Genomic DNA, 15,932 nt, shown 5'->3' with positions numbered 1-15,932 from the left:
CACCTCAAAAAAAGTGCTATCACTGTCTTAAAATATATCAATTCATAAAATCACTTTAAATCAAACTATCTTAAGTTTGACTGATTTTATATAAAAGAGTTATAACATTAATAACATCAAATAAATATATTATAAAAATATATTTTATGTTATATCTATTAATACTAATTTAGTGTCATAAATTTTGACGTTTTTTTATAAAGATGCTAAATTTAAAATAGTTTGATTTGGGAGCAGACTCGACCCGACCCAGAAAATCTCCAGGTCAGGTCCAACCGTCCAGACTTGAATTTTCAGCCCGCCACGGTGGGCCGCGGGCCGGGGGGGCACGGTTTTCCTGGCCCGACCCTTTGATCAGGTCTAGCGAAATCCAAAAGCCCGTTCGACCCCAAACACCGACCCGACTCCTCTTCGTCTCCCAATCCGTCGCCGTTCGAGTAGTCGGCGCCGGCGGCCGGTGCGGCGGCGATGAATCCCCTCACGCAGGTGAAGCGGACGCAGGTTATCAACCAGAAAGAGGCGCTCCTGGGCATCGGCGAGGACGCGTCGTGGCACGCCAAGTTCAAGGACTCCGCCTACGTCTACGTTGGCGGCGTCCCCTTCGACCTCACCGAGGGCGACCTCCTCGCCATCTTCGCTCAGTGAGTCGCAGACCCTCGCCTTCTCCGCTTCACGCCTTCCTTTCCCTCCCCTCCCCTCCCTCCCTTCCTCCTTCCGTCCATTCCCCTTGTAATGGATACCGGCAGGGAGATCTGACGAGTCCCCTGTCTCCCCATTTGGCAGGTACGGTGAGGTCGTCGACGTGAACCTCGTGCGCGACAAGGGCACCGGAAAATCCAAGGGGTTCGCGTTCCTTGCGTACGAGGACCAGAGAAGCACGATTCTCGCTGTTGGTAGGCATCCTTTTGGCGCCTCTTTCCCTATTTATCTTTGGTCTCTTCTGTATTAATTTTCAGTTAATTATCTGCTCGAGTCCTAATATTTATTATTCTTGTTTGCCTAATTGAAGACAATTTGAATGGAGCTAAAGTTCTTGGGAGGATCATAAGGGTTGACCATGTGAGCAAGTACAAGAAGAAGGAGGAGGAAGATGAGGTGGAGCAGCAGAAGAAGAGGGAGGCCCGTGGAGTCTGCTACGCTTTCCAGAAAGGCGAGTGCAACCGGGGAGCTTCCTGCAGATATTCGCATGATGAGCAGGTCAGTGTGCTGTAAATGCATCGATAAAACTGTTGTGTGATTATCCATTGGGAATGCCAGTAAGCAAACCAATGCCGGTAATATCTTTGAGAAGAAATATTTCAGTTGTCAATCAGTTTGGTCGCTGAGGGGTGATGGGTATCCTGTCATCTCACAACCAATGTTTAATGAAGTTTACCAATGTTTCTCGTGATTGGTGGAAGCAACATAAGCTTCAATGCGCTAGGTCTTTGTATTGACATGGCTAGTACTCCAGTTGAATCACTGAATGGCCTAATCAGGGCGAAACCCATATTTACATTTGTGAGATTCCTTTGCACTGTTGTGGGATTCTGTGGCTTGTCACTTGTGCAAAATGCCCTGTGTTATTTGTTTTTAGACCAGGGCTGGGGTGGGGGTGGGGGGGGGGGGGGGGGGGGGGGGGGGGGGGGGGGTGTCACTATGGAAAACTTTTGAGATTTGTTTTGGTCCAATTGCTTTGTATCCATACAGGCCCTGAAAGGTCATTGCCTGTGCTTAATTTCAAAATTCATTTTTCTACTTTCTATGTATAGCGATTCTAATCATTTTTGCACAGCAACATATTTGTTTGTTATTGTTATTGGTTTGGTGACATATTCTGATGTTTGTGGACTATTATTTAGAGAAATGCAAACACCGGTTGGGGTTCTAAAGAGGATAGCGGTGCACGATGGGAGCATGACAAACACAGTGATGTACCAAAGAGCCAAGGCATGTGCTATGCTTTCCAGAAAGGCGAGTGCAACCGTGGAGCATCCTGCAAATTTTCGCATGATGAGCAGGTAGGTCAATGGATGCCCTTGGTTCTAGGATTATTCACTGGGAATGCACAGTTTGCAAACCAATACTTGACTTGCAGTAATTTGTGTTTTTATAAACATTATTTTCAGATGCATCACTAGCTAGAAAATGGGTATCATCTATCATGTCAATTTAACATAATGTTTCTTGCAAGCATACCCCCTGTTTCCTTGTTTCTAGATATGCTACAAACTTGTAATTGCAAGCTGCAAGTCTTTAGACAGATGCAAAGCAAGATTTTTTTTTCTTATAAATAAAAATAATGCACACTTGTGATAAAGTTTCTGTTAGTCATTCACATGTGCATATGCTTCTTTGAGTGTGGAAATTTTTAATCCTAATGAACATCAGGTGATCGCTTTGGTTCTACTTTTATTTGGTGGAAATATGTATCCTAGTATAATTGAGCTTGTAGCTTATCAGTAACCTTTTTCTGTGAGTATAGAGTAATCATGTTGCCATCCTATTCTGATGGTTGTGAGTTATGCTTTCAGAGAAATGTAAACACCCGTCAGAGTTCTAGGGATGGTGAACCATCGAGATCAGAGCGGCATGGAGAACGAGAATCTAGGAGTAGGCACGATGATAGAAGAGCAGAAGACCGGGACAGACATAGGCGTGACAAGTCACCTGAGAGATTAAGAGGTGAGAGGCAGAGGAACGATGACAAATCCGACAGAGGAAGGGAAGAAAAATCAGAAAGACACAAATATGATGTGGAACATGATGATCGCAAGCGGTCAAGGTACGGCAGAGAGTGATGCCATGAAAGAAGTGTTTACAAAGAGGACGAATGGTGCAGGAGGCCGTGGGGATAGATGTTTGTACTCTTACAATACAACCAGTGTTGTTAGATTTTTTATATTTTGAATGTAGACGCCTTCGCTATTCAGATAAGTTTCTTTATATGCCTCCATTTGATTATGTCTGGTGTTTTATTTTTTCCAGGTTGGTGCTATTTTTAGTTAACATTGCTGAAACCGTTCGACTAGATTGTATTAGTGCCAATTGCGTGGTTTCTGCCGAGGAAGTTGTTTACTGGTTAAACTTCAAGACTAGGGTGGTGGGCGCGCTCCGCAACGCCTGTTCTGGCTCCGCGCTGAATCCCCTGATGCGCAACGAAAATGATATCCAGAAGTTGACATCCTTGGTTTGTATGCTCAAGGCATGTGAGAAGGCTGACTAAAGTAGGCAGGTTCCACTTCCACCAGTCTAATAAACGGGTTTTAGGTGCTGCACTCTACAGATTCACTGTTACCTGCAGCAGCAGCCTCTGCAATCCAAAAGGAGCCGTATTGCCAGTAGAAAATTGGTGCTGCACTTGCACAGTGGTACTGCAAAGCATTATGTGAATGGACGAAATAAAAGTATCAAATAGGATAACACTATCAGGATGTTTTCAGTTCTCACAAAGGCTCTGAAGTTTATGTTGTGTAAGTTTTTATTTGCAAGCATGGTTGGTTCGCTAAAACTGAAAGACTATCGCTTCGTGAAAGCTGGTAACAGTGCCGTCTGGCATGATGATTTGAGAAGATCGGATCTGTTCTGCTGCACTACTTTAGAAGTATTTTTTAGCGCTTATAGCATTTCAGCGTAAGCCAAATTTCGGCGAAATGAACATGGCCAAATGGATTGTATGTTTCCTCTTGATCCTGCAAGGTAGCGCAGTGCAGTGGCTTGTCTTTGTTAGATAGAGGGCTAATCAGACCGGACCACGATTCAAGCCACCTCTCCATGCGCCGTCGCCGCGCTCTTCCCTCCACCTCCCCCATGCCGCGCCTGCCGCCTGCTCGATGGGACGCCGCGTCCGAGCCCGCCGCTCTCCGCGTCCCTCTTGAAGTTCCTCATCACGTCCCGCGCCGGCCGTGCGGGCGACGCTCGCTCGCTGAGTGCGACCGGTGTCGCACCCACCACGTTCACCTTCGCTCCTCCTATCGCCTTACACCACCGCCTTCTGCACCGCGCAACTGTACCCGCATATCCTCAAGACACGGGCTGCTCCTCGCGAGCCCTACTCGGGGACCTCGCTAGTGGGGCTCTTCAGGCGGAGCGGACGGTTCGTTCGACGAAGTGCTCAAGGTGTTCGGTGAAATGACGGTAAGAAGCGTCGTCACCTGGAACCTGGAACTGTCTCGTCTCTTCGTTCATGCGGTTTGGTCGCGGCCACGATGCTGTGTCCTGGTTCAGCGAGCTCCCGAGAAGCGGCGATTCCTTGTCAGATGGCTTGTTGTTGACGTTTTTTTTTTTCCCGTATCATTATATTAAAGAGAAGAGTTTAAAGAAAAAAAATACAACGCACTTCTATCGAGCGCCGAAGAAGGTCAACCTAACACAGCCGAAACTTGATCATCCTAGCAAAAGACCTCATGTTTCGATATTACATAAAATGAAACAACCAATATCGATGCAGCTTTGTGGCCTAAGTGGCCTTGCGTCTTCGTGACTGCCTGGACGGTGCTTTTCCAACGGCCGGGAAGAGCTCGTCCAGCACCTCGGCTTCGGACCCAGCCTGTCAAAAGGCCTCCAACTTCGAAGCGGATGGCGTAGATAGATCGCTGGTGTAGCCAGTGGCGTAGCCAGGATTCGTAGCTAGGGTGGTCCATTGTCTAAATTTTTTTAACAGCTATAAATTTAACATGTCGGTACATAGGTATATGAATGACAAAACGCAATTAATGAAAAAAGACATACAAAGTTCATAAAATAGATGAGTATAACTTTGTTAACATAGAATTCAAATACTACATACCTATAATAGTTGAAGAACAATATGTCACTACTTCTTGTCAGGCCTGCGCCTTCTAATAGCCATGAAAGTGTTGATGATTTCTTCTTCACTTAATTGTAAGAAGATATCCTGCTGAATAAAAGGCATTAGACAATAATCCAGCAGGCTATCACCCATATTATTTCTCAACTTATTCTTGATAAAGGTCATTGCAGAAAATATTCTTTCAACACTATATGTCTGGGCTAGTCAATGGTAATTACCTGGAGCATTTTTCAAAACAATCCCGTCCACCTCTTCATTATTTGCTGCAAGACACTTCAAAAGCTCAATAAAGTTCCCTATATTACTACAGTCTTCACTTTCATCATGCCCACGGAATTAGGGGCATTAGAGTTGAAATCACATTATCTTAAATTACTCTATCTTGATCAGGTCCACCTTTTTGTTCTTCAATTTGCTCTTCTAGAATAGCTGGAGCCACAAAAGGAGATGGAAAAGAGGCCTTCTTCTTTGCTTCATATTTTTGGAAAAAGAGAGGCAATGTCACCACTCCTCTTCATCTTTCAACAATTCTACAACAACATTATATAATGTTTCAATATATCAAACCATTAATCCAATACTATAAAAAATCATATATTGAAATAAAATAATTCAGTGTTGCACTTGCACAAAAAAATCAATTTTGCATACCCTATGGCTTGTCAGCTTGTGCACTTCTCCAATCTGACTGACTGTCCGTGCAAATCGCAGAACACCGATCATATATTGAAATTGAGGAAACTGAAAGGAAAAGAAGAAACGTGAGTATTATGTACTTGTGACTAAAGGAGAATTCAGAATAGGGATAGACAGGTAGGGCAGCAGCCAGCAGCAGGCTAATTAACGTTGGCAAAGCAGTTCAGAGTGCCTGCTCCAGCTTGGCTGCTGCTTTGCGTTTGTCGACGTGGAGATGACGATGTCGGTTGTGGGAGTCCGATGGGCGATGGCCGTGCTCGCCGCCGCCAGCAGTTGCGTCGCGGCCGTCGACCGACCCCACGACTGCACCGCACGCCACGCAAAATACGGAAACAATACGATGCGAGAGGAACAGACGGCGGAATCCGTAAGGTCACGAGCGACTAGGCGAGTACTCACTCTATCTATGGGCCTTGGTTGGGCCAAGCGCAGGGTGGTCCGCGGCCCACAGGGACCACCCTGTAGCTCCGCCCCTGGGTGTAGCCTATACGCTGTATGATCAACACCTCACCTCGCTTGGAAGCTGGCACTCGGGAGAGGCTCTGAGCCGCCAACCGTCTGCTCCACCACGGTAGTACCGGTTTAGCACGAGTGTTTGGGAGGCTCGCGAATCAACGGAGAGTCCCTCTTACGCGTGACATTGTTGATGAAGCTGTCGAGGCGTCGTTTGGCGGAGTCGTCATTGTCCACAGCCTGATGGGTAACCTCTGGTGGTGAACTGGAAGGGCCATCCACCGTGAGGTCGACCGCGTGTGTCTTCGGCGAGTCCACTGCCCACTGAATGGGGCGTGGGGGTGGTGTCCGCAGCACACAGGAGGCTGCCGCATCCTCCAGCTGGGGGCCGCCACAGCCGGTGCCTCATCCGAAAGCTGGAGGGTCGCCGAAGTTGATGGGAGGTGCTCAAGGGAAGGCCACGCGACGATCTGAATGCCGACGAGCGAGGCTACGAACTCCTCAACCATCGGGTCCTCCGAGATGTCGCGATCCTATGTGGCGCCCGGGTACAACGTGAGCGTCAACGGGTCGGGTTCAACCATGCCCGTCGCATTGGTCAGCCCACCGTGCCTTGCCTCAGTTCCAGCAGCGACCGAGGTGAAGTCCGATGCCGTTTTGGCGGCCCCTGTCGACCGCCCGTGACTATCGGTGGCGACACAGTGTCGTCCCCCTTCAGTCGGCGCCGACGTCTCCGACACCTCCGCCGTCTGCGCCCACCGCTGCCGCGCGTGGTCGCACCTAGCATAGCAGCTGCTGCACCCGGCACAGCCCCAGCTGCTTGCTTTTTGACGTATTGCCTGCATTTGGGTTTGGTAGAGCAAGTTCATGGTCTAGTCAAGAAAATTGGAATGGATTCCTTCTCAACAGGTGGAAATGCATTGTTGAATTCATACTGTAATTGTGGTGCTCCATATGTGGCAGAGAAGCTGTTCGATGAGTTGATGTTCAGAGATGTGATGAACATGTGTTTGTGACTTTATTTGTGTTGCACAAATAAACTCATGCTTGCTGTTCACTACCTACAATGGCATTGAAGGAAAGGGACAAAATTCACTTCATTTGCTTGGGAGGACCAAAATGGCCAATTTCCCGCCAATATAACACCCCACTAACGGCACAAGAACGGAAATGGCACTGAGGGAATCGCAAATTTCATTTGATGACACCGAAGGGAAATTGAAAATTTCAATGTCATTGAGAGAAGCACTATAATTTTCAGTGGCAATGAAGGTGTTTTTTCTAGATATGTGGGCTGGACCATGGCGCAGCTGTTGTAAGGGACCGTGCATGTGGTACATTTGTTTAAAGAGGAAGGCACAATTCCAGCTTTATCCTTTGGCTCCCACACCAAGTAAAGCAAAGAACCTGCGTGCCTTCGCTGTAGTAAAAGCACTAAAGCCAAAGTAAGAAGAAATGGCATCAGAAGCTCCTTGCAGATTTGCATCAAACTATACCATCGACAGTTAGCAAGTTCCTCATGCTACAAACGTATAGTGTCTTTCGCAATATTTCTGCTGCAGCCCCGGCATTGGATAGTGGATACGACGTAGCTGCTCCCAAGGTACCTACTAACATCCATCGTTTTGAAATTTTCATGTTAATTGTTTGTTCGGATAAATCTGCAGATATAGAATTTTCTTTTATCACATCTACATATTTGAAGACATATTAATACTAGTTTAGAAATTTTGCCACAAGTATATCTATACTTTATATATATATATATGTAACAGGAGAGAGTACATGTTTTCTTTATGCTCTTCTTATTGGTTTTGTCCATTTGCATGCAGACAAGAGACGCCAAGTGCAACAGATGGGTGCAGAGACTTCTAAGCCCGAGTTGAAGCCTGAGTTTAAGGTAAATCTCCATATCGGCTCTATAGTTTTTTTTCTTGGAGCAATTTGGGGGGAGCGCGCGGCAGTAGGGGATGGGGGGGGGGGGGGGGGGGGGGGGGGGGGGGGGGGATTATACCGAAATAGGTGTCATAAAGAGTTTGTACCAGACTGTACAAATAAATAAGCCGGTTTTTCCATTATTCAACATTAAAATTAGTAGCAGACTGTAGAAATAATACCTTACATTATTACCTATGATCAACGCAGGACTTTCATGCCAATACTGTTGAAGAGGCTGTGAAAAACCTAGCTTCTTATTTGGAGGACACAAGGGTGCTAAACCAGGCCATCTACTTTTATGGATGGGGAGGACTTGGTGCATCTGCTGTCCTTAACTCGATCGCTGAACACCCTCCACCGTCTGTGAGAAACAAATTTCAGAATATTATACACATTGATTGCTCAAGGTGGAGAAACCGGAGAGCAGTCCAGAGAATGGTGGCACACAAACTAAGGCTTCCTCAACGTGTAATGGCTATCTTTGATACACAGAACGAGGAGGATGATTTAGCTGGTGTAGATGAATGCTCTAGGGTTGAGGTAAAAGTGGTTGGGGAAGAGATCTCCCGAGCCCTACAAGGACAGAGCTCCTTAGTGGTCTTCCACAACGGAAGCGATAGCATGGTTAACTTCAATGACCTTGGCATTCCTCTAGCTGCTGCAGACCCTTCGTCAAATATTCTTCGGAAGGTATTGTGGACATTCCAAGGAAGGCTTCGTGCCACCGATGCACGTAACAAAATACAGGGAACTGAGGCAGTGGACACTTCATATCTGTACCTTGGTTCAAGTTTTTCTAAGAAAAGCTCTGATTTATCCCACAGGGTTGAAATACTGCGTGAGGAAGCTGCAGAAATAGCACAATACACGAATAAGCTTATGGTCACTAGGGAAATAGCTGAAGTGTGTTGTAGGTATTTGTTATCATTGCATTCCAATGCTACCACCTCTCTAGACTTCAACTGGGTCACTCATGCCTCAAACTATTGGGTTTGTGATGGGATTCTACAAGAATTCCAGCGAGAGGAAGCATGGGAGGTTGCCACTGCATTGCATGAAGAGTTGCGGCTGGAGGGCCTCTCATCTTATAGAAAGACCTATTCCTTTGATGATACAGCATCTTGGATTGTGGTCACCGAAGGTATTGTACCAACAGTACAGCCTGAAACAACATCATTCTTTTTGGCAATTAAGGAAAAAGATGACCGTTCAGTAGTGTCATTACCCAAGGACATGTTCCAAATATCAGAGCAACTTCATGTATTGAAACTCTGCCACTGCACCTTTAGCTTTTCTTCACCTCCGTTCCTTTGTTGTCGAAACATAAGATTCATTGGAGTTGATAGCTGCAAGGATGAACCACATGATAAACCAGAAGAATACAAAGAACAAGAAGAGGAGGGAAATGTCAGCCCAACAATAGGAGAATTCTTTCAAAGCCTATGGGTGCTAGACGTATGTCGAACAGATTGGGAATTGACTTTATCCCCAAAGACAATAGAGATGGTGGCAACAAACATTAGGGAGATCAATATAAAGAGCGGAAGAATCTGGCACAACAATCTTTCATGGGCATGTCTAGGTAACATTCACAAGCTTCGAGTGGTTGACCCTACACGTCCTTGGGAGACAGGCAATGAGGATGAATTTAAGGATATGGTGAAGCTGGAGCTTCTTGACCTGTCAGGGAATAGCACAATAAAATTATTGCCAAGCTTGTCAGGTGCAATTGGCCTCAAAACCCTTATTCTAGATGGTTGTATTGGATTGCAACATGTTGTGCCTGAAACACTCCCTCCAACTCTTGAAACATTTAGCTTAGATGTTGGATATCAAGAAGCTAAAATCTCCTGTATCTCCTTGGCTGGTTGTGCAAGACTGGTCAATTTCAGATTGCATGGGTCAGTAATGAACCTTGAGGAGTTGGATCTCTCTAACACATCAATAAAAAAACTTGATCTCACTGACGAAGTGGTGCAGGTCCCATGCCTACAGCGCATCATCTTGCTGGGATGTGAGCGGCTTGGTGCTGTCCTATGGCCAAAGCATGGAATGCCCAAACTGATGGTGCTAGGTATTGACACTCGAGGAGGCCCAGAAGCAGTTAATTCAAAAACACTACATGATTCTTTTGTCAATAAAGAACGAGAAGAAGGTTGCCATGCATTTATTGCTGTCTCGGACATGAGGTTCATTCAGTCATTGGTGTTAGCAAGTGCCGATAAGTTTTGCTGGAACACTGACCCTAGATATGATCTGAATATTTGCTTGTATTCTACTAGCAAAGATGTCGGAAAAAACTATAACAATGTGAAAATGGGCCCTCTACAGAAGTGCAGTGTAAATTATGATAGCAATAGTGTGCGGCAGTTTCATCCACTGGACCGCCATGTAGAGATTGGTGAGGGAATAAGCAACTCTAATGTGGTCACCATAAATGGGACAAGGGCTGTAATCCTTTTGATGAATAGGGTCTACTCATTGCTTGTGCATGACAATTCTTCCATCAGCACTGTTATCCCCAAGGGCATGATGTCCATAGAAGTAGAGACAAAAAAGACAAAGATTTATTGGTCTTGTCTCAGGTGGTGCCGTGTGGAGAGATGCCCCAATATTGACACCGTGTTTGCCACTAACTATGATATTGTTTGCTTTAATGAACTAGAGACGTTTTGGGCAGCTGATCTCTTGACAGCGCGTTGCATTTGGAGCAAAGGAAGAACAATCAACATCAAGGACACTGAATCCTTTGCAAAACTGCAGGCTATACATCTCCACTCCTGTCCTAAGCTTACATTTGTTCTTCCACTGTCATGGTTCTATACCCTGTCTAGCCTTGAGACTCTTCACATCGTCTGTTGTGGTGACCTCAGCCACGTATTCCCTGTGGAAGCAGAGTTTCTGAACAAAATAGGTACTGGCCATCCAAGAGGTGTCTTGGAATTCCCAAAGCTGCAGCACATATATTTTCATGATCTTCCCAAGCTGCATCAGATATGTGAGGCCAGGATGTATGCTCCTGAGCTCAAGACCATCACAGTGAGGGGATGCTGCAGCCTTAAGCACCTCCCGGGCACCACTGACCGCCCATATGACCGCCCTGTCGTGGATTGTGAGAAGGTATGGTGGGAGAAGCTCGAGTGGGATGGGAGGGAGGCTAGCCACCACCCTTCCCTTTTTGACCCACGCCACTAAAGCATTAACTGTCCCGTCAGTTGACCAGGTACACATGAATAAATTGTTTCCTTTCTCTTATTTGTTTTTTTCTTTATGTTTTCATATGTATCATATGCAGAATATTATCTGCAGATCTCATGGAAGATCTATCTAGCTATCTGCAAGAATCCTACATGCTACTACAATTTAACTACCAATGATAGGTACAGCTAGCGATCAAGTTTATTTTGGTTTTCTGAATATCTAGTACTAGCTTTGTAAGTTCCGTTAATTTATTCCACTAATCAAACCCTTCTTTTATCACCTCTGTAGGTTTGTTGGTGGATTGATAGCCACGTCTCACTGCTGCTTTCTACCATGCCGAGTGCTTCTGTTGCTTTGTCAGGTCTATGGTGTGTTTTCTGAAGAATAAAACTTGGTGTCTGATACTATTTGCAGTTCATCCACCAAGCTAGCTGCATTGGGTGTGCTTGTTACTTGACAAAATTGTAAGTTGCGCCTCTCATGAGGCTAACGACGTATCACTTGTTTGTCTTAATTTCTTTATGGTTTTGTGTGTGCTTCAAATAAGAGGAGCATGCCATGTGCCTGTGGCGTGTGTACCGTACTATCATAGTCACAGGACCCTCATGGTGTAACTTCATGTTTGCAAATGATTTTGGTGGGTTCTTCATGAAGTGTGAAAACTGTTTCGTTCCAATACTATGTTTTGCTGGCGTGGGAAAATCAAGGTTGTTAGCCTTTATATGTGATGATATGTTGTTCACGTTTCGTGGTTCTGTTCTCTTTCCGATCCATATGGCCCCGTTCGCTGGGCTGAATTTGGCTGAAAAACACTGTTCCGGCTGAATTGTTGTGAGAGAAAAACACTGTTCCGGCTGAAAAAAGAAGGTGAACAAGCTGGCTTTTGTGACCAGCCGAACGACACCATTTCTACTTAAGAAACTTCATATCATTGTTCTCTGTGTTCCTATCTTTCACTGTCTATACTCATAGTTTTCCTCTTTGCATCACATTTGTGTGTCTTTAACGTTCTTAAGAAACTTCATATTCCACCGTCTATACTCATAGTTTTCCTCTTTGCATCACATTTGTGTGTCTTTAACGTTTGTTTAGTTGAAATCATTATTTAAATGACAGAGGATGGCCTTCTTTCTCCTCCTGGAAATGCTCCTTCTTAGACGAGGCTAGACTGCAAGCCCTTAGGATGTCTAAGGACAAACGCTCTTCTTTTTCCTCCTTTGTATAGATCCCTTCTCTTAGTTTTCTGGCTGCCAAGTGGCTCTCTCAGCCTCTTGGGTGGTTTTTGTTGTGCTTGTTTCCCTGTACAGTTCTTACCCTTTTTTCTTTATAAAATCTCACAGTGGGGGTTTCTCCTGCTGTATTCTACGCTAAAAAAACAAATGTGTCATGAATATGAATCTATATTTTGGCTTTTATTTTTTTTATTTGCTACAATTTTTTATTATCACTTGAAACTTTAATGCCTATTGGACATTTTATTAACTCTCCATTTATATTTTATTAAAAAAAAGTCTTAGGATCTACATTATACTCTTGCTACAATAACATAAAAACCCATTTTTTGCAAGTACATCAAATGTTGAATTATATATTGAAAGGATCGATTGCCTCAAGCGGTGTGTGTGTGGTGGTGGTGGTGGGGGGTGGGGGGGGGGGGGGGGGGGGGAGCTTTTGAACAAAGTCCTTAGCCTAAGTGCCTAACTCTAGTCACCCCGCTAGCTGAAGCCTAACAACTAGTACTTGCAAGAACAAATCACACTAAAATGAAAAGTCATTAGGGCCATCATACTACCATGAAAACCATTCTATGAAGCACACTAAGAGTGCAACTAGGATGATTCTCATGTTAGTGTGCCCCACGTAGGATTTGCAATAAAGGAATCTATCTACGTGCAACACACTAACATAATAATCATCTTAGCTGCACCTGCACTCCATCCATCAATCACGCAACAAAGCAAACAAGAGCAAGATCAAAATGCATAAAGATAAATGGTATCAAGGTGTTGGCTACACTCCCTACTCCAAGTTGGAGCACTATTAGAAGAGTATTGCTCCTTTTGTGCCGCTGCAAGACACAAGTGCTTCACTAGTAGTGTCTCCTCCATCTTCGGAGAGGTGGACCTCAACCTTATACAAATCTTAACTCGAACTGCACCCACAAGCTTCAAGGGCTTGATCAAGCTCTTTTCAGCACCAAGGTCATCTAGGAGCAGCCAAATCTCCAAGAGTAACAAGCTACAAGATCTCACTTGACTAACCTAGTCTAGAGAGAGTGAATGTGGCACACTTTGCTACTCTAGCATTCCAAATACTCCTAGATGCAAGAGGCCCTGTATTCTTGCTCATGAGAAATGGTGAAAATAGATCCTTATATAGCCCGGAGATGGAGCTAGAGCCGTTGGAAAAGTGTGTACAAAAAGTGTGCCTGACCGGACAAATAAAATGCCTCGACTAGACTTATACCTCCTCAGATTGTACACCTTTACAACGGTCAGCAAAAACCTCACGTATTTGTTCAGTCAACCACAAATGATAGGATCGGACAAATGCCTCCTCACAGAGACGTACAAAACCTCTCTGGCAGAGATGTATTAGTCCGGTCCATCCAACAAACACGGACCGGGCAAATACCTCATCCATGTTCTTCTTTCTCAGGATCAAATGATGCATTAGTCCGGTCATCGAGAATCACCTCGACCGGACATTTGCATGAATGTCCAGAGAGCTCCCAAGTTGTTCAAAGCCTCTTGTATATGTACGATCCATCACCTACCTGGGACCGGACAGATACTTTCTGCCTTCGAACTTAGGTTTACTCTGTCCAATCATTTGTCCAGCGCATGAGATTGTTTGTCCGGTCAATGTCTGGTCAAACAAGAAGTATGAAACTCTTCCAATTCAATCCACTGTGAGTTTCAATTTGGAGTTTCCATGTCCTTGACTTGATTTTCAGATAAATAGCCTAGAGTTTTCAAAAGTGTGCACGACAAACCACTCCCTAGACTACAATGGTCAAGTTGTTCTCATGTAGCCCCTTTGATAGTATGACCAACACTAGAAACTATAAAAACCTTTCTACCTAAGTGCCCTTCATCTCCTTTGTGACACTTAATACTGGAAAGGTCTTTAATCTTCTTAGCACTTGGTGCATTAAGAAATCCAATTTTGTGGGCCACATTTTGAATACCATTGTATGACTAACCATAGAAATCCCCTTGCAAAACAAAGTTAGTCACAATGGCTTGTGTTGTCATTGGCCACCAAAATCATTTTCATCTTACCTTGGAGGCCTAGATGCAAACATATCCTCCATGATCTCCGCATATATTTAACAGTTTTGTTAATAAGAATAGAGTGTTTACAATCAAACTATCAATGTGAATATGTTATAATGTTCTAATAAAAATGTACAAATTTATCAAACATAACAACATATGTAATCTATTATCATGGATTTTAATATAATTTAAAATAAATTAGCAGTATATTCTAAAAATAATAACTATCAGTATCATTGGCATGCCATTTGTTGAAGTGTAGCGCAGCCACCAGCCAATAACTAAAAAAAAGGGGCGTACCCAGTGCAGAGAGCTCCCGCTCTGCGCTGGGTTTGGGGAAGGGTGTCAGTGCAAGCCTTACCCTCGCCTATGCAATGCGAGGAGATCGTGACTCGAACCCGGGACCTTCCGGTCACAGGCGGTAAGACTCTACCGCTTGCCCATGGCACCAGCCAATAACTAGCTTATATGAAATATTTTTATGATTGCAAAATTATAGAAATATATACTTATTACTTATGGATGCAGGTACATGTAGTCCAACCAATAACTAAAAACTGTAAAAGCTATCTATCTGTGTGTACTTCATTTCCTTTGTGATGCTTAGATCTAGAATGATACTTAGCCACCTAGAACGAGGGGGGCCATTAATCACCATGTCATTGTGACATAACTTAAGAATTCCACAATAGTTTATCCAATTTGGATATCCAGGATAATTTCCATGTGTCTATTTGGAATATAGGAATACCCCCCCCCCCCCCCCCCCCACCCCGAAAAAAAAACCCACTGATATTCTTATGATATTTATGCCTCAACCACATGGCAAATGGTAGAAAGATAGATGTCTAGTCTAATGGGAAGTGTTCTCTGTATATTTATCTCTTCAAACTATTATTTTTTCTTTTCTGAGCTCTAGCAAAATGACCATATGCATATTTCATTAGTTCTTTTTTATATTATTATTATCCTATTCCTATTTCCTATATTCGAAGGGCGGGCCTGGTGTAAGCGGTAGAATCTTACCGCCTGTGACCAGAAGGTCCTGGGTTCGAGTCGCGGTCTCCTCACATTGCACAGACGAGGATAAAACTTGTGTCACACCCAATTTTAAGGATAAAATTGAATGCACAAAACTCGTGTGTGCCCAGGAATCAATCACACACACAAGCTGACAAATTACAATAGTATCATCACGGTGTCTCATACATCAGAGTTATAATAAAACTTAGTCTTATACATCACAGCGGAATAATAAAAAGATAATAAACTCTCGTGGCCGTCATCACAGGGAAGGTCAACTGGTTGACCACAAGCCTAATAATCCTCCGGGAAATTCTCATACCCGCTGTCATCTGTTACCCATCCGGGATTTTTATCCAAGTAAAGAAAATAAACAAGTGTAAGTACGTCCCGTACTTAGCAAGCTAACATGGGGTTATGAAGCTCAAAAAGGATAGACTCTGGTTTACTGCAGTTAGCATTTTTAATAGGTCAAACTTTTATTCTCAAGTATTATCAAGTTATGCTTAAGCTCCCATTTAATTCCCATAAGAACATATATCAAGGTT

The 15,932-nt window shown here is 44.2% G+C and overlaps 2 protein-coding genes across 2 annotated transcripts; both read left to right on the top strand.

The window, feature by feature from the left end:
• Positions 1 to 382: 382 nt before the first annotated feature.
• LOC136480999 (zinc finger CCCH domain-containing protein 25-like) lies at positions 383 to 3,267 on the top strand. The gene is made up of 5 exons (XM_066478400.1): positions 383 to 641; positions 784 to 893; positions 1,010 to 1,197; positions 1,842 to 2,000; positions 2,514 to 3,267. Exons 1-5 carry the CDS (start codon positions 469 to 471, stop codon positions 2,778 to 2,780), a joined length of 897 nt encoding a protein of 298 aa, XP_066334497.1. The 5' UTR covers positions 383 to 468; the 3' UTR covers positions 2,781 to 3,267.
• Positions 3,268 to 7,354: 4,087 nt separating this feature from the next.
• LOC136480989 (uncharacterized) lies at positions 7,355 to 11,663 on the top strand. The gene is made up of 5 exons (XM_066478394.1): positions 7,355 to 7,544; positions 7,774 to 7,841; positions 8,087 to 11,102; positions 11,189 to 11,259; positions 11,369 to 11,663. The coding sequence occupies exons 2-3, from the start codon at positions 7,797 to 7,799 to the stop codon at positions 11,072 to 11,074; spliced, it is 3,033 nt and encodes a 1,010-aa protein (XP_066334491.1). The 5' UTR covers positions 7,355 to 7,544; positions 7,774 to 7,796; the 3' UTR covers positions 11,075 to 11,102; positions 11,189 to 11,259; positions 11,369 to 11,663.
• Positions 11,664 to 15,932: the final 4,269 nt, after the last annotated feature.

Source organism: Miscanthus floridulus, chromosome 1 (assembly GCF_019320115.1).
Source record: "Miscanthus floridulus cultivar M001 chromosome 1, ASM1932011v1, whole genome shotgun sequence".
Taxonomy (NCBI): domain Eukaryota; kingdom Viridiplantae; phylum Streptophyta; class Magnoliopsida; order Poales; family Poaceae; genus Miscanthus; species Miscanthus floridulus.
The sequence above is the reverse complement of the archived record's forward strand: the minus strand, read 5'-3'. Positions and strand labels throughout refer to the sequence as shown.